The sequence below is a fragment of the Leuciscus leuciscus genome (assembly GCF_965113295.1).
Source record: "Leuciscus leuciscus genome assembly, chromosome: 19".
In the NCBI taxonomy this organism is placed as follows: Eukaryota; Metazoa; Chordata; class Actinopteri; order Cypriniformes; family Leuciscidae; genus Leuciscus; species Leuciscus leuciscus.
This window is the reverse complement of record NC_138743.1, coordinates 13307535-13326238: the sequence shown is the minus strand read 5'-3', so window position 1 is coordinate 13326238 and position 18704 is coordinate 13307535. Positions and strand designations below refer to the sequence as shown.

General features: G+C 35.9%; 1 protein-coding gene across 2 annotated transcripts in view; it reads left to right on the top strand.

The window, feature by feature from the left end:
* pde4dip (phosphodiesterase 4D interacting protein) overlaps nucleotides 1-18704 on the top strand; it is a 66415-nt gene that overhangs the window by 5603 nt on the left and 42108 nt on the right. For both annotated transcript variants that reach the window (XM_082148683.1, XM_082148684.1), the window contains exons 2-3: nucleotides 2329-2381; nucleotides 4305-4372. In XM_082148683.1, coding sequence (XP_082004809.1) covers nucleotides 2329-2381; nucleotides 4305-4372 — 121 coding nt within the window. The remainder of the gene's footprint in view (nucleotides 1-2328; nucleotides 2382-4304; nucleotides 4373-18704) is intronic.

Here is an 18704-nt window from a genome sequence, read left to right as displayed (position 1 = left end):
GATGAATAAAAAGTAAAACAAATAAAAAAATAAAAAGAAGCAAATGTTTTAGAAATAGAAATCTTTTGTAACAACAATATACACTACTGGTCAGTAATTTGGGGTCAGTAATTGTTTTCTTACTTTTATTCAGCAAGGATGTGTTAAATTGATAAAAAGTGATAGTAAAGAATTATAATTTTTTTTGAATAAATGCAGTTATAAACCTTTTATTCATCAAATATATTAGGCAGCAGAACTGTTTGTAACACTCATAATAAATCAGAATATTAGAATGATTTCTAAAGGATCATGTGATAGACTGGATGTCACATGTGACACTGAAGACTGGAGTAATGATCCTGAAAATTCAGCTTTGCATCACAGAAATAAATGATAATTTTAAAGTATAATAAATTGAAAACCAATTATTTTAAATTGTAATAATATATCACAATATAAAAAAAAAAATCTGTATTTTTGATCAAATAAATGCAGGCTTGATGAGCAGAAGAAACTTCTTTCAAAAACATAAAAAATAGTAATGTTTCCAAACTTTTGGCCTGTACTGTATGTTTTGTTGTCGTACCAAGGAAATGTTTATTATATCTGCCTTGCATCTGTAACATCAAGTACCCAACTGCAATAGTAATTATTTAAAGTAGATTTTAGTTAACTATTTTAATTAGATGAGTGATTCCCAACCAGGGGTATATGCACCCCCGGGGGTTCTCAAGCAGGTTCCAGGGGGTAAGATTTAGCTTTTGCTTCGTCAAACCTTTAAAACTGTTAAAGTAATCTGACTTGGTGTTGGTGAAGCAGCACTGTAGCCTGATGGGAATGTAGGGTACATCCATTTTTGAAAGAAATTAATGTTTGTATTATGCAGGAATGAATTAAATTGATCAAAAGTTGCAGTAAAGGCATTTTTGAACGGTAGTGTGTATGAAAAGTTTGAGAGGCATTGACTTTACAAGATTCTGCATTTTCAGCATGTTCCTTTCAGCCATTTAAAAACTGCAGTGCAGTCAAATGTTTTCTATTATTGAGGCATGTGAGCATGAGAAAGCATCATTTTACCGTATTACCCTATTAGACTGTCACTTACTTTAAATCAGCCATTTACTGATGCAGCAACAAACAGTTGCCTCATGACAATTGTGATATGCTACTGAATACGCTGGAATACTCTAGGGGTCTTCAAATGCGCAACATTACTGCATGCAGGTTTGACAATTAATGATAAAATGAAAATATGCCGTAGAATAGAATTTTATAATGTAATGTGCAAGTATATGACATTGTAATAATCATTAAATGGCTATATAATGGCATCATAAATGTACACTACGGTTCAAAAGTTATATTAGGATTTTTTTGAAAAAAAAGAATACTTTTATTCAGCAGGCACATTCAAAAGATAAAGACATTTATAATGTACAAAATATTCCATTTCAAATAACTGCTGTTTATTTGATCTTGCTATTCATCAAAGAATCCTAAAAAACAAAAATGCATGACAGTTTCCACAACAATATTAAGCAACATTGATAAGAAATGTTTTTTGAGCACCAAATAAGCATATTAGAATGATTTCTGAAGGATCATGTGACACTGAAGACTGGAGACTGGAAAAGGCTGAAGACTCTTGGAATATAGAATTACAAAATCGATGTCATTCGAAAATAAGCCACGCACTCAAGCACTGAGTGCATGTGAAAGATGAGTCTGTCTTAAAAGTCCTTGTGTCCATTTGTGCTGATGATCTGCAATCTGAGCAGCGTTTTAGACCCTGTGGGCACTAATCAATAAGAATGTTTAGGAGGTTAAATATTAATGTTTAGATGAGCACTAGGAAGGAACTTTGCTATCTTCTATATGGGGCAGAATGAGAGGAAAGCTACTTTATTTAAGATATGTTGTCCCACAGCTCGTGTCAGCATTATGCTTATGCAATTATATAACCTCTTATTATAATCACATCACTATAATTATCATAGTGCCCAAAGAATGCCTGTTTATTAGCAGTACAACTGACCATGCTGCCCAATTAACAAATGTGAAGCAGATGACAGGTTACAGACATTCAGACAAAAATTAGGCATTAAAAATGATCAGGTGTGCTGATTATGTGTCACTTGGTTAACATGAACAGACTGATGAGCCTTTAGTGTGGAAACTCTGTAGGTTTGTGAACTGGATGTATCTGACATTTGAGAATGTTTAAAAATGGGTAGAACCAAAAAACATTGTTTCCTGTTAATTTTTTTAAACTTATATAATACTATAACAGAAACAAATTAAACTGATACAAGACAGTTAATGTTAATCTTTTCTTGTATGTTTCAGACACTATAATGGAAATAAAGCGGCCCGGCCCAAGAGCATGATCAATATGGGTGGTAAGTATATAATTTTACTGGTAGATTTTCTGTTTTACACAATGGATGAACTCACCAGTTTTTGCAAGTATTTCCAAATGTACAATTATTTTTAACGCTGTCACAACACATGCCACTTCATGGCTTGCCTAAGAAGACCTCTTACCCACAGTAAAGTCTCTGGAATGCTTCACTTTCACTGGAATCAGCTTGTCACTTTTTTATAGAATATTGGACAAATTTAGCCAAAACAACTCATTTAGCCTAATCTTAGACCTGATTGTGCAAAAACTGTGGCAGTGACATTTTGAAAAACCATTTCAGTCTCTGCTTGGTTGTTTTGCTTCTCTCTGGATATCAATTGACAGCTCTTTCAAAAAGATTAAGGGGCCGTTTACACGACACCGTTTTCAACTAAAAACGGAAAACTTTTAATGTGTTTTGGCTATTCATTTACACGACAATGGCATTTTGAGTGCCTGAAAACGCAAACTTTTGAAAATTCAAAGTGAAAGTTCTGGAAAACGATACTGTTATCTTCATGGAAACTACAAAAACTTTGACGTCATACGTATATGTATTACATGTCCAGTCTTTAGCCGTGTGATGTTTCTTTACAACGTGACATTGCCAACTACTGGCCTGGCATGAATAATACAGCATTTTCTTTTGTCGTTTTCGCAGATCCATAGCCTGGCAAACGTCAGACCTCTTTCTCATTGAGACGTGGTCTGGGAACCACATGTTCATTTTCTCGTATTTTAGGCGTGGTTTACGAATGCCCAGAGCCGTTTATTGGGCGCTACGAATGTCTATCAAATGCATCTGTACGTACCTCATAGCCAATCGTTTCAATTATACCAGATGACGTTTGTAGAGCGACATAAATTCGACGAGGAAGAAGACGAAATAAACTTGCGTTCTAAACTACTTAGAACACTATCTAAGGCTGCATCGAAAGGTAACTTCGTGTCTGCTGCCATGTTAGATCCATAGATATAAACAAACTGCTTTGGTGTGTCGCATAGACGTCGTCATCGTCTTGCTGCTCCCTCCCTGTTCTGTGATTGGTCCCCTCGCTGAGGCGAAAATCTGGTCCATGGAATCCAGGCTGCCTAGCAGCGTGAATAAAATCGTGCTGCGCGCAAGGCAGCATGGGGAAACCCAGGCTAGCAGATCCATGTAAACAAGGGTCGTTTTGACAGCATTGTTGTCTGTACGCGAAAAACGGCAAAAAAAATAAAATAATGTTTTTAGTGCATCGTTGTCTTGTAAACCTACCCTTAATCATCTCTCCCTCATCCTTTCCCTCCTCCTCTCCTCAGATAAAAGCAAATACAGTATATTTCTGGACATATTTATGAGCATTATTAAGGTAATAGCTTAATTATGTTTAAGTAAAAGTTCCAGAAAACTTGCTCTCAGACACCTCGCTGTGAGAGTGTTTGACATTTCTCTGGCACAGTTAAAGTGTAGTGCAACAGGCCTGTGCCATGCACTCGTCTCCAATACACCCCCAGGCTCACTTCCAGTACACATCACTGGCACATTTTAACTAAAAGTCCTGTAATAAGCTTTAATGAGGCCATGCCATGGTTTTAAAGAACTGCAAGAAGATTGGGCCTTACCAGTGTTTCTGTGATTATGTCCTGTGGGGGTTATCCTATTCTCATGCTTGGAAAAAAACACATAATTTTAGCCCTGTTCCTGGCCTGTTAATGGCTCGACACAGTTCTGCTCTAGTGTATGTGCTCCCAGCATTATATTATATTATTTAAAAATAAACAGAATTTATTTATAACAAATAATTTATTGTTTAAGTCTGGTATGCAGAATCCCATTTCCCTCTCTTTCCTCCAACATTCTACTTAAGATTATTTTTTAATAAAGCAACCAAAAAAAATTCTATAGAGATTCTAACTGTTATTGATTGTATTCTAACAGATTCCTCCAGTGATGATGCCGAGAAGAGCTCTGTTCTGCAGACACATAGCCTGAGAGAGTTTGAACAGGTAGGTGCTTGCTTTCCTTTCCCCGAAATTAGCTTTTGCATGCAACTGCAAGCCTGTGAAAGCCATTTGTCAGTCCTCTGAGTGGCTTCCACTGTGTTGAGGACGTTAATCTTTGGTCTTTGCCTGCAGATGAGGTGATCGGGTGAACTAGTTGGAGAGCTTACTTAAAACGCAGATGTAAATACTACACTTTGTTTTCTTGAGTAATCAGAACCATCCTCTTGTTGCACAGCTAATCGTTCCTTGTACCAATTCTGACATGTTAATACGCCATCAAGCTGTCCTAGTTCATTCTGGGAATGCCAGATTGTGAACAACATCACTATTGACATGTTCTTTCAGCTCGTTGTCCTTTCTAATCACATTTACCCATGCTGTTGTCCAGTAAACACAATGGAATCCATCAAGATTCCCAAGAACTACGTATGCACACGCATAGCCGAGTAAACTTACATATGTTTTTTGTAGTGTTCTTTTTTATTTTTATGTGATTTCCATAAAACACACTCTGGAGCAGAGCAGAATCTGGAATGCTTGCTGTACACACGCTGCTGTGGTCTATCTGTTTGCAAAATGCTTTCTGGGAAATGAGCCAGCCTATTATGGCGGTGATATAACTTCAGCCTTGCTACCTTCATTTACGAGAGGCCTCTGTGAAATACTGCAGTTTCTTCTTTTTTTTTTTGCAAAGGTTCAGGAGAGTTTTGTGAAAAACATTAAATAAAGACAAAACAAAAAAATGACAGACCACTGATTAGAATATCATAACGCATATCAGTATTCCATAACAAAAATGCTTGATAAAAATCAAAGTGGACTTTGAGCTATTGTATTCTAACCCTCTTAATTCAGATCTGAGTTACTCCGATTTATCCGCAGTTTAATTTTCATAAATTTGCATGTACTGCTTTATAGAGAAGAAATCTCATCTTATGCTCCTCAAAACTGTTGTAGTTAAAACTGGCTTTTATAGTTTTTTTCAGGGCTGGGAATGTTTTTTACATTTTATAATCTATAGTGTAATGTTTTTATATAACATATTATACAGTATATTTAAAAATGTAACATTTTAATATTTTATGTACATTTTAATATATATATATATATATATATATATATATATATATATTCCAGATAAATCCCAATCTTCATTTATCCTTTGTTTCTTTGATACTTAAAATCTCAAGATCTCTGATGCTATGCCTTTTGTCAGTGGCTGCATGATAATGTGAACACTGTAGTTCGATTTATGAAGAAATGGCTAGTTTTAGTGAATTAATAACAAATGGCACAAGCAGTATCTGAATCTTGTAACGAATGGCTCAAACTGATTTGAATCAGTCTCTGAAATACTACCCTAAGAGAAAAATGGACATTAATGCAGAAATATACTCAAATGAATCAGAATCGAATCTAATAGAATCAGGTTATCTGTATCGATTCGATACCTAATTGTTTTTGCTAATTGGTGGTGCATGTTGTCCACAGTGTTGTGCATATGTATATTTGAATCATCTTTTTTGTGTTGTACCTTTGTGTTTGTGTATACGTGAGTAGCAGTGATCTTTTCTCCATGGATGAAACATTCGTTCTATTGAACAAAGTCGGCCTCTAGCCTAAATTCCTGTCAGTTGGAAGAGCCAATCGTTTCCAAACTTGCTTGAAATATGAATCTGCCAAAATATCATTTTTAGCTGTCAAACAACTCGGTGGGGTGCGATTGGAAGGCAGAAGAGTTGAAAGTGGGAAAAAATCAAAACACACTTCTTGAAAAAGAACTTTTTGCTGTATTTAAGAAATTTAAAGCATATGGTTGCCCGTTGTCCGTAACAACCAAAAAGGTCATTTAAATGAATATAATAAGATTGTTTGTGGGCTATTACAACCTCAGGACATATTACAATTGCTAATCTGTTATTTTGCCCTTATTTTGAAGACTTCACAGAAATGTGGAGATTTTTGATAGGCTCTGTCAAGACCTGATTCCATGTTACCTGTCTCTCTGTGTACCTTTCAGCAAGTAGTCGGCAAAACTCAGAAAGCCTCAGACAACGAGAGCCGGTTCTGTCTATCTGGGAGCTTCTGAGCTCTGTGCAGAACTCCCTACATGTAGTTTTTCATTTGGATAGAAAATAGGTCAACATTTTCTGCATGAAGAGCAACACATGCCTTGAAGCATTCATTATTTTTTGCTCCTCGTGTCTGATTCATGTCACAAAGGCAATTCTCACTGAAACAAGCCGGCACAGGGAATACACAAAATGATGGAAAAGAATATATTAAACTGAGGCGCGTGGTGTATATTCGAGTGCGTTTTTGGCTTTTTAGGGAATCGATCAGTATTATTCCCCTCCATGCTGGATATCACAGACTGATGAATGGGTATAACCGCTAACATGTGGCCTTTCTCTCCCAATCTGTCCATATGAAAAGCTTTTTTCTTTTCTTCTCTCTCTCATCTCACTCAAATTCATCTGGATTGTTGGGTTATTCTTCTCTGACATGAGAGTGATACTTGATACAGTCAGGCTAAATTGCTTTCATTTCCAATATGAAGGCTATATAGAACCTTCTGGGAGAAGGAGGCGGGAGTAAATGTTTAAGATTAAGATTGTGGGAGAAAATTTTTGGTTCGATTTTGGGCTGTGGAAAACACATGTAGCAACATAAATGTCTTGCGCTGCCCTCTACTGGTTTGTTTCACAATAACAGTATATTTTATCCACCCCCTGACCCCATTTCCTTCCACCCCCAAGCACACACACACTCTCACTGATCAGCACCATCAAGCATACAGTGAGAGAACTGAGGCCAGACAGCTTAATTCGAGCCAGATCTTTGTAGTAAATCAGTGGTCCGCATCAGAGGGACAGAGCCATCATGCTGAGTAAATTATGGAGACAGTCATGGTTGATGATGATAATGTAGTGTAGGATCTAATCTGCACCATGTCTGTCTACAGACTAGATGCACCACGTTACTTTACTAAGGGTTTTCCTCCGTATTATTCGCTGCATCCTTATAGATCACCCCTGTTGTGAATTCGGTTACATTGTGAAGTATAGGAAAAGACTGCAGGAGCCACTATAGATGAAATGCAAGGAAGAAATTGGGGATCTTGGAGTTATCATAGGGTTGTCAAAAGTATACTGGTAGTTCAATACTAAGCTCATAATAAACTAAAATATGTAATGGTTTGGTATCGCACTTCTGCTCAAACAGCCATTCAGATTTTTGTATCACTATGGTGTTTACCTTACTTATTCAGAGGATGACAGTTTGTTTGTATTTTCAACCAGTTTTTGAAATGTACTTCAGTACTGTGATAAAAGCTTCAGCAATTATCATAATGTGAAAATGTATTACCGTCACATGCTAATTAAGTTCCTAAAAAAGCTAAAGCAATATTTACTTAATGTGCATCTTTGATGTTGATGTTGACACCTACACCGAATTGAGAAATGTGAAACAATGTTTATTTATTTGAGAAATACTTGAAGGCTACACACAATTGTTTTCATTTCATTTGTTAATATTTATATTATTATTTACCTTCTTTTTACATTTTTTTTTGTTATTGTTGTATTGAAATTGATATTGAGAATTGTTATTTTACTGTTTTGACAAGCCTGATCTGCAGTAAAAAGTCAGAGACCACATTGAAAATAGAGGATTCAAAATCGAATTTAAAGCTGGAAGCAAACAGATTTTTAAGTTTTAGAAAATATAAAGCAAAGTTATGATGTAAAATAAATAGGAAATATTTCAGATTTTACATAATATAATTTACTTGTATTTATTTTCCTATTCAACATTTAATTTACTGAAATTGTTATGCTAATATAATTTGTAATGAAAAGTTTGTATTAAATTAGAAAAATATTTTCACTAGTGATCTAATTGTTTTGGATCCCACTGTATGTTTGAAGCAGTCTTGTTCTGGCTTCAGATTTCAAACCTTCTGCTGTGAAATTATCGCTATTTCAAGCTCTATTCACAGATGTTCACAGATTGAGCATTGTGTATATTTTTCTGAAGAAGTGTCACAGTATCTGTGTTCCTTTATAGGTAAATTAGTGTGTGTGAGACATTTTGAATTCGTAAGACATCCCTGTCTCCATTTCTGTATTTGTATTATTCCTTGAGGCCATGTGGGACCAATTACAAACAAAATATGCAGGGAGGGGCAAAAGCCATATTTTTATGAATTGCTTCAGCACTTAGTGGCAGACCTAATGCCGCAATTATTGTACAATAAAGCAAAGACATTAACTGAGGTCAAAGAACCAGCAAACCAAACTATACTCTGTAAATCTTGACAGTCTCCGGCCAAATTGCATGGCAGAGTTGGATTAAAAAATGAAGAAACATTCAAATTTACAGATTTAATGAGACCTCAGATGATAAATGAGCTGCGGTCGGATTCCTGAATGACAGAAAGATCGGCCGGGTCTTTTTTCCCTATTCAAAAAGGCGCTTAAATCATGAAGCAAACTGTTCTTAATTAAATGTAACCTGTTTTTTGTGTATGCCAGCACTCATATATCAATGTAGTGAGTCACTGTGTAAATAGCGAGTGCTTTAGACCAGGGCTGTGACACAGAACTTTGCTCTGACCCACTGACTCTCTCTTCCACAAAGCAAAAGGGCTTTGAAGCGAAGAAAAGCATGTGCATTTGTTTTTAATTTAACTTCTGTCTTACTATATGTATCCAGTTTACAACAATCACAAGGAAAATAAGAATTATGTGGACAGAGCTGAACTGAAAAGATTACGATCTCGATTCAAACTCTCACGTGATTTTATTCCTAAATGACAATTCAACAATCGCCTTTTCAAAGTAACTTGATGCTTCAAATAAAGATTGTACATCAATTGCATCGTTACACCAATAGTTTTTGTCAAGTGACTGTTAATAAAATGTATCTGTCATGTAGGCTATCTGTAATCATTCAAGAGAGTCATTCAGAAACACTGATTCATCCAGAAATGAGTCATTTTGAGTGAGTCATTGAATCATTAATTCAAACCGATATTTAGAAATAAATAATTTAAATTAATTAATTAATTTATATATATATATATATATAGACTGTAGCAATTCACATTTTGTCAAAACCTCTAGTAAATTACTTGCTATTTTGTTTAGTTGTCTGTTCAGAATTATGGGAGAGTTGTGATCCTTATATTAAACAATAAAGTCGTGATTCCCAATTTATCCAGAATCGTGCAGCTCTAGTGGACAGTCTATTGTCATGTATTAATTCTCAGGGATTTTTTTTTTTTAATGATTGCTTTGTTCACTACTACAGAAAATGTGTAATGCATTATTTTTTGAGCCAATTATTCTGTAATCAATCTTTAATAATATTAAAATATTTGTATATATATTTATTATATTATAGTTATATATTAATTAATGTTAATATATAGAAGTATACATAGAGAATATCTAGCTGATTTGGGTGGAGCAGAATTGGGCTCTTTTTTTTTATCTTAATGTTTAATCCGTTTCTTCTCCAGATGTTTTGCTGTTGGGTTTATCAAACAGCTCTGTTTTGTTCCAGTGTTTGGTGGTTTTCCCCTTCATTCCATCTTCTGTTTCCTTGGCCCACTCAGGTTTTGCAGTTTATGCAGTTCCATTTTCTGACATCTTGCCAGTACTCAAATGTTCTTTAGTTTCTCTGTCTGCGCCGTGCTTGCGTTCTCTGGCGTGGTAGTTTGGAATGGTAATAATACTAATTTCACCGGGGGCACTCTTTCCTGGGGGAAACTTAAAGGCCGTGAGATCATATTTTGAGATCCCAGTCCAGTTTTGACATCAAACGCACAGGCCTGCATGTTCTCAGGCGAGGCCGTAATCCGATTTTTGAAAATATACCTAACGTCTGCTTTAATGAGCTAACTCGAGTGCCTCATACCCCCTGTGAAAATATTCGAACTGCCTATGAAATACAAGAATTGAACCATCAAACCCTTGTTAAAGCACTCAGAGCTCAGGGGATGATACTGTGCGGTAGAAGTACTGGGCCGTTATGTGTTCTGGCTGGTTCTGTAGAAACGGTGAGCCACTATAGGCCTGGGAGGAAGGAATAGCGGTGTTTGTAAATACCTCTCCAATTATCGGTAATGCGCCACTAATAGGAACCAGATGAACGTTTATTTAATTTGTCAGGAAGGTAAAATTAAGAAGAGCAAGACTCAAGAGTCATGGAGCTGCGTTGAGGCTCTTGCGCCCGTGTGTTTGTATTATTCTTGTTGATTTTTTAAGGCCATAATCAAACATTTAGCTGGTAAGGAAATGCCAGGGGTCGACTTACTCTAATTGGATTTCAGACTATTTTTCCACATCTCCTAAATGAAGCACACAACTGAGACAGAATAAATCAGATTAAGATTTTTTTTTATTTCTGAAAGAAGGAAAGAATTACTTATGGTTTAAACTACCAATTAGATACTATCTAATATAGTGTTTTATTTTTCCTAATTATTATTATTTCCTGATAATCACAAGTTACATCCATGTATATTTGCACAGCACCGTTTTTGGGTATTGGCTACCGACCATGAAAGTTTAGATGTTTAAAACCTCTTATAAACATGGAGGCAGTGTGAGAGATTTTCTCCATGTACTATCATAGCAATAGGCTATACAGTATTGCATCGCACAACCCAGGTTGAAAAAAGCCTCATACTTGTGTGGCAAAAGCCAGAAGCTCTTGGCTGAATGTGTTGTTGACCACAGATTCTTATATAAGACTGAAAAAGGGAAGCCACGGAAGATTCAGATGGTCTGTTGTTCATTTGAGTTCTCAGTGTTTGACAGTAGTGCTCTCAAACCTCACTCTGTAATTATATATAATGATAAATGGCAAGTATAATTGGCATATGTCAGGCACCATTATCCTGTGTGCATATTATGTATTTTTCAGTTTCTCTCTTGTATTTGTGTACACGTATACAACGAGCATGTCGAGCACCCCTGAGGTCTTTCCACAGCAGCCTGTTCTTTATAAATCCGTTGTGGTCAAGAAATAGTAGGTAGTAGTACATTAACTTAAAGTGCCCTAGGTCTGTGATTGTATATTGCCATTCACCCATATGGACAGCAGCATACTGGTACAAACACAAACCCATGTTTTTGTCAGTGTCTTGAATGAATGCTTATACTCCATTTGTAATTAGCGGGATGTCTAGGAGTTAAATGAAATCGTAAGCACCGTGTGGCTGCTTTCAGTTAAACTTTGATTCTAATCTCCTAATTTAATCTAATTCGATTTATTGACAGCTATAAAGGACATATTTGTTCAAACCGCAGATATCCGTGTTGTCTATTATTTCAAAGGCCTGTGATTTCTCTTTTCAGTCAGTGAATCCACACGGATAGATGCTGGAGGACTGCAGTGACCTGTGGAGGTCTGGTTGTTGGCTTGGTTGGACTTTTTTTCTTCTTCTGTGCTCTGGTTTTAAAGAATGACTGCTCTCTTTGTTTCTGAGCTCTGTTTAATTCGAAGCAACTTTCCCCAAACATGTTAAGCAGAAATAGACAAAGAGAGTTCGAGGGGAAATTCTGTTGCACGTCACACATGGACAATAGCATCCAATGCAAAAGTCCATGACAATTGGCAGTGGGTTTCAGAGCTGGTTGAAATTGATCTCATAATTCAGTCTCACCATAAACACACTGAATTAAAGGCAGATTTAGTCTTTGAAGTATGACTGAAAAACCAGTGTTTTATTTTGCTTCTTCCAAACAGAATTCAGCATGTAACATGAAATGCTCACGCAGAGGAGGTCTCGTCCGCTGTGTTTATGGTTTGCTCTGGGAAAAAGCCTTGCTGGACAGCTTGTGACACAGTAGTCAATCTCAGTCGCTTTTTGTTGTACTTCATTTAGGAAGGCCAGTATGATCACAGTGACTTGATTTGTTTTACAGTGACTTTTATGTGTACATAAACATAAGTGATTATTCTTTCACTAAGTGATTTCTCATTTGAGATCAGATACTTCTGTTAGACATAAGAAGCTGATTGCTCATTTAACATTCTGTTAGAAATGGCAAAATCGTGTTGATATAGCAAATCCATTCAGTGACGTGAAGCTCTCAGTAGAACAGCTTTGTGTAGAAACGCGCAGTGCAATTTGTTTTTCATTGCTTACATTCAGTTCTTATGGTGCATCAAGACATGTTTAGCCAGATTCGACATCAGTGATGCTGAAATGTATTAGTTACATTTTTTTTTTTCAATAATATAAAATATTAAAACCTAGGAAGGAAATAAACGAAGTTTTTTTTTTTATTGTTTTTGAAAGAAGTCTAATGCTCACCAAGGCTTCATTTATTTAATTAAAAATTGCATGTGAAAATAGTGGCATTGTGAAATATTATTACAATTTAAAATAACTTTTTTTCTATATTAATACATTTTAAAAAGTAATTTATTCCTGTGATGGCACAGCTAAATTTTCAGCAGCCAGTCTTTAGTGTCACATGATCCTGCAGAAATCATTTTAATATGCTGATTTGGTGCTCAAGAATCAATATTATCAATGTTGAAAACGGTTGAACTGACTTTTTTTCAGGAAAAAAAGAAAAAAAAACGGACTTTTGTTTGTTTTCTTCACTTTTGATCAATTTAATCTTTCCTTGCTAAATAAAAATATTTATTTAAATATATATATATTGACCCCAAACTTTTGAATGTTAGTTTATATTGTACAGTCTAGAGAAAATAAAATAAAATAACAAAAAACCCACAATAACTCTAATTGTAGAAAGACCAATCAAAAAACATAAAGTAACAAAATAAAGAGGGAAAAAATAATAAAGAATAATGAAAAAGAGTATTATTATTTTTTTTTTTAAAGATTAAATTACATGAATTTGAAAAGCTTTACCATTTTCTTTAGGGTTCAATGTTTTCATATTTAAAATGCTTTTAATATCTGACCTTTACTGATTCAACTGCACCTGCCAGGTCAAATGCACCTTCTAAAAATTTACCAGCACCCAGAGCTTTTTTCCATTCCTGTATTTCCACTAGGGATATTGTTGAGGTAATTTCCTCTCCTGGCAGAAACTTAGAACTCACACCTCTGAATGTGTTTACAAAGATGACACAAGAGATGGAAAGAGGGAGCAATTAGAGCGAGAGACGCCAGGCTTTAGATCTTCTGCCAGTGCAGTAACACCTTGGCACAACTTTTCATGTTTTCCCTCTCATTTGCTCTCTCTTTCTCTCGTATACGTTTGCTCTGGTAGGAATGGAGAGATATGACCAATGTGGCATAGAACGCCATAGTAGGCCTAATTTTAAAGTATGTTTTAAAGTAAAAAAATATAATCAGTTATCATAAGATTAGGAAAGGTTATGAAGCACTAACCCAATGTTGAGTATGTTTCAAGCAAAAGTGCCTTGGTGTTTCTCAGACATTAAACATGAACATGAGGGCTGAATGTTAAGATGTCCTGCATGATGAAGTGATCCCTGTTTTCTCTAATGGCTTTACGTTGTTGACTGTGGAGCTAAACCTTTCTTTAAAACTCGGATTACTGTCCTTCCTCTCATTACCGAAAACAGATGTGGAAATAATGAATCGGTTGCTATCAGAGAGTGACGTGCGCTGCAATCGAAGAGATGTATGATGTATTTCCTGAGTCATAGCGAAGAGGCTTAGCATTAATTGGAATTTAGCGAAAAGAAGAAAGATGTAAGTAAACAAATTAACAGACAAAATGGGAGATGGGAATAAGTCATCTCGTGTAGTTTGATCATTTTGCAGCCGTTGTTGTGCTGAAGCCTGAACCGAAGCCCAGAGTCTCAGCGGGAGTATCGTTCTGCTGAGTGGATGCGAGCTCAACGACGAGAGCCATCCGTCACACTCCATGCCCAGGGACGTCCACATTTGCCTGGGTAAAATATCACAACCCTGCAAGGGCCGGGGAACTCCGACAGCAGCATCAGATCTTTGGCCAAGAAGGCTCTGGTCTGGTATTCAGTGTCAAGCTGAAAAGTAATCTCACTGTTAAAATGTATGGCTTGGATGTGTAAATGGCACCAAGATGTGATGTTCTCTCTTCATTTCCTTCTTGAAGTTACTGCAAAGAATCCAGCTGAAAACTAACTGAGCTGTTGCAGTGTTGGTTTTATGCAATATACGTATACACTACCATTCAAAAGTTTGAACAAAAGTTTAAAAAGTTCATACTTTTATTCAGCAAGGATGCATTAAATTAATCAAAAGTGACAGTGAAGGCATTTATAAGGTTACAGAAGATTTCTATAAAAAATTGCTGATCTTTTAATCTTTCTATTCATCAAAAAATCCTGAATAAAGTATCATGGTTTTCATTAAAATATGAAGCAGCCCTGTTTTCAATGTTCATAATAATAAGACATGTTTCTTGAGCAATAAATCGGCATATTGAAATAATTTCTAAAGAATCATGTGACACTGAAGACTGGAGTAATGATGCTTAAAATTCAGCTTTGCTATTACAAGAATAAATTACATTTTGAAATAAAAAATAAAATAAAAAATTCACAATATTACCATTTTACTGTATTTTTGATCAAATGCATGCAACCTTTGTGAGCACAAGCCACCAGGGTCTTTAGACTTTACCTCATAAACGTTCTGCCAATGAACTGTTAAAGCCAATACGAGGGCCCTTGACTTTTTCACAATATGTAGTCACCACTGTGGAGGGCGAGGGGTAGTGGTTCAGATACAGAACCTGCTTTCTTTACTGTTTAAGGTGTGTGTTATTATGTGTGTCTGGCGTATGGCTTTCGTGTTTGTCTGCGAGTGCTTGTGCTTGCGTGTTAGGCTCAGTGGGGCTGGCATAGTCTGTGGAAAAGCTCTCCCCTCGCCTCAGTGTGATGCTGGCAAACAGGCAGAGGCTCCAATGTACACGCACCACGAGCACCATCCGTGCCATCGCATCTGGAAATGATTTACCAGGCAGTGAGAGAGGACGAGGGGGAGATTGTGACTGGAAAAAAGAGAAGTTGCATAGGGGGAATTGGAAAAGCGTTTGAAAGAGTTCACCAAAAAATTTTAAATTCTGTCGTCGTTTAATCATCCTCATGTAATTTCAAACCCATTAAACACAAAATAAGCACCATAAAAGTGATGACTTGTGCAATATTTAATGTCTTCTGAAGCCATATAATAGCTTTATATAAGAAAAGACTGACATTTTTGTCCATACAATGAATAACAAATTGGACCCAGTGTTTTTATATTTTCCATTTTCATTTAAAAAAATTTAAACTTAAAAAAAAAAATATATATTTTGTTTTGTTTAACTACAATAACCCTGATTTGACCCCACTGACTTTCATTGTTTATTCAAAACATTTCCACAGAAGAAAGTAAGGGAAATGATGACAGAATTTTCATTTTTGGGTGAAGGATCGAAATTTTTATTTATGAATCTGTAATCGAGAGGAATTGTTTTAGATTTAGGTTCATGAAACAATAGCTTGAATCAAGCTCAAAGAGAGGTTCCCATCCGCCTCCCTTCCATCTATCTTTTCTGTCTCCATGGCAACAAGAAGGATGTCTGTGAAATTGGCTCAGGAATCTGGGTCTCTGCAAGAAGGCTGAAAATACATGAAAATGCCACAACAAACTGTTGCTGAATGCATCAGTCAGAGATGTAAGGTGACTCAGTGCGATCATTACTTAAGACGATACAACGGTTGTGTACAGCGGAGTGGCCGTGACTGTTGATTTTCTGCTTGATTTATGTCTGTGTTAAATAGAGCGCAGTCTTTGAGCTCTCAACCCTCTCAAGCTTAGCCTGTCAGACTGAGTTTCACACAAACACATCAGCCATGTGCTTCGGTCATCAGAATTACAAGATTCAAATAAACATAGAAATGGTCCAAAATAATTGACGTCTTTATTGGACTGTAAAATTGTAGTTAAAATAATTTGTTCTGGATTTAATTTGTATCAGATGAGAGACGTTGCAGGCCTTCAGCATGTTTATAGCACATCAGGCTGTTTAATATGTTTTTATAGCATTATCTAAAGGCATTTCCCCATTGAGCTTCAAGACTACATTTGCCAATGGGTACTTGCTGCCTCAGTCTCATTTATTATTTAATAACTGAAATATTTCACCACATGAAGGATGTCAAATTTAGTTTGGTGCATTTTATGCTTTGTTTTTGTGTGCACTTGTACATGCCATATTGTTCCAGAGAAAAAGGTTATTTCTCAGCAGTTGCTCATTCGAAGCTCAGAGAATTGGAGTGTATAGAATTGTGCGTACTCGTTTTCCTTATTTTTACTTTTAGATTACATTTGCCAACACTTTTTTTTGCCACAAAAAAACTAAATTTAACAACACTGATAAATCTAATCTCAAAATCAATATCCATTTTCATACTGAACACTATAATTTTGCCTAAAATCATTGTAGATTAAAATCTTTGGTGTTTATTTTAGTGTTGACAGAAGCCTCTCACCAAAACTGCATTTATTTAATCCGCAATAAAGTACAACAGTAATATTGTGCAAAATTCATAATATAAAAAACTTTTCTATTTTAATATGTAATGTCATTTAATTGTAATTTATTCCTGTGATGCAAAGCAGAATTTTCAGCATCATTACTCAGTCTTTAGTGTCACATGATCATTCTAATATGCTGATTTCATAATAAAAAATATTTTTATCAATGTTGAAAATAGTTGCTGCTTAATATTTTTTGTGAAAACATATGTTTTAGGACATATACAGTACAAAAAGAAAATGAGAGATGTGTGAATATATTTGCTGTGTATGTTTGTGTCTTTTGGCACCATTTGTCGTCAACTTGCATTACGTTACATTCATAATATATTTGTTAGTGAGTATTCCACAAAAACTGCTGCATACTGATAAGACGTGAGAGGTGAAGCAGCAGTTGGGACTCAGGAAGCTAGTATCTCTGACACAGGGCGCCATGGCAACATTAACCGTCTACAGTAAATGCAAATGAGGGAGACACAGAGCTGATCATGAATACATTCCTGCACAGAAACAAGAGCAACCCTGGCTTCAGTAATTAGATGTGCTTCATTGCAAACTCTGCATTTTATAGCTATGCTGTTGTATTTTTAAGAGATTGTAATCATAGTAAGATGAATTTGATTAATAAGGCTTGGATTTAAATGTACTCTGTGTCTGGATAATATCACACTAATATTATAGGACCTGCTGACTGAGTTTCTGTGTTTGTTGCTCATTGTCTTTATACGTAGTTATTATTATGATTAATGACTCCTAGTAATGATTGATATATGCTTTCATTCCTAATTTCTAACCAAAAGTCCATATCACTTGTACAGTTTGTCATCTGGCATTACTTTTATGGCAGACAAATCCCTTCATTTGCATTTTTTCGGCATGTGTAATCCTTTAAACGACTGTTTCAAAGCCAGTTCCCATTAGCTGGCTCATAATATCAAAGCTCAAGCACTCAATAAGAGTCAGTCAGTCAGCTCTGACAGTGAATATAGACTGCATGCATGCATATATACCTCAGTACGTACGGCACACAGAAGCTCACTGTCTTTGGCCTCCTTGTTTCAGACCTCTGCCCCGTCAGACAGCGACAGAAAGACAGAGTCCAGACGCCGATGTGTCTCTTTACAAACATGTCAAACCTCCCATTTTCTTCCCACAATGGAAAACCTCCTGTAGACCTGTAGAACTCAAGTTCCCTCGCTGACAGACTGAGCAACGCAATCACTCTCGTGATCGGGCACAGACAGACAGCGCTATAGGGAAATAACCATGAAAGAACAGTATTGCACTTATGTTATCCAGTCTCACTGCCTTTAACAAAGTCTCATGCATTTGATGGCAAGACTGATTCCAGATTGAAATAAATAGGGTTTTGCTTAAATTTAAAGTGCCCGAAGCGACGTTTCTACAGTATATGAGCCCCTAATGAGTTTTTAGGGGTCTCCAGTTGTCATTCCCAGTTGTCCTAGACTTTGAAGTTTAGTCCGCCGAGCTTTTTGTGCATATGGAATTTCTCTTTGCAGCGAAATCAATCATGTTCAATTTCATTACTTAAGCCATCTATTGATTAGCATTATTTTGTGCAATATTTTTTCATCTAACAAAAACTTTTTTGAAGCTTGAATTGTGAACCCGGTCACACTTTAGATTAGGGTCCAATTCTCACTTTTAACTAATTATTAACTACGACTTTTGCCTCAATAAACTCCTAATTACTGCTTATTAATAGTTAGTAAGGTAGTTGTTAAGTTTAGGTATTGGGTAGGATTAGGGGATGTCGAATAAGAAACAGCCAATATCCTAGTA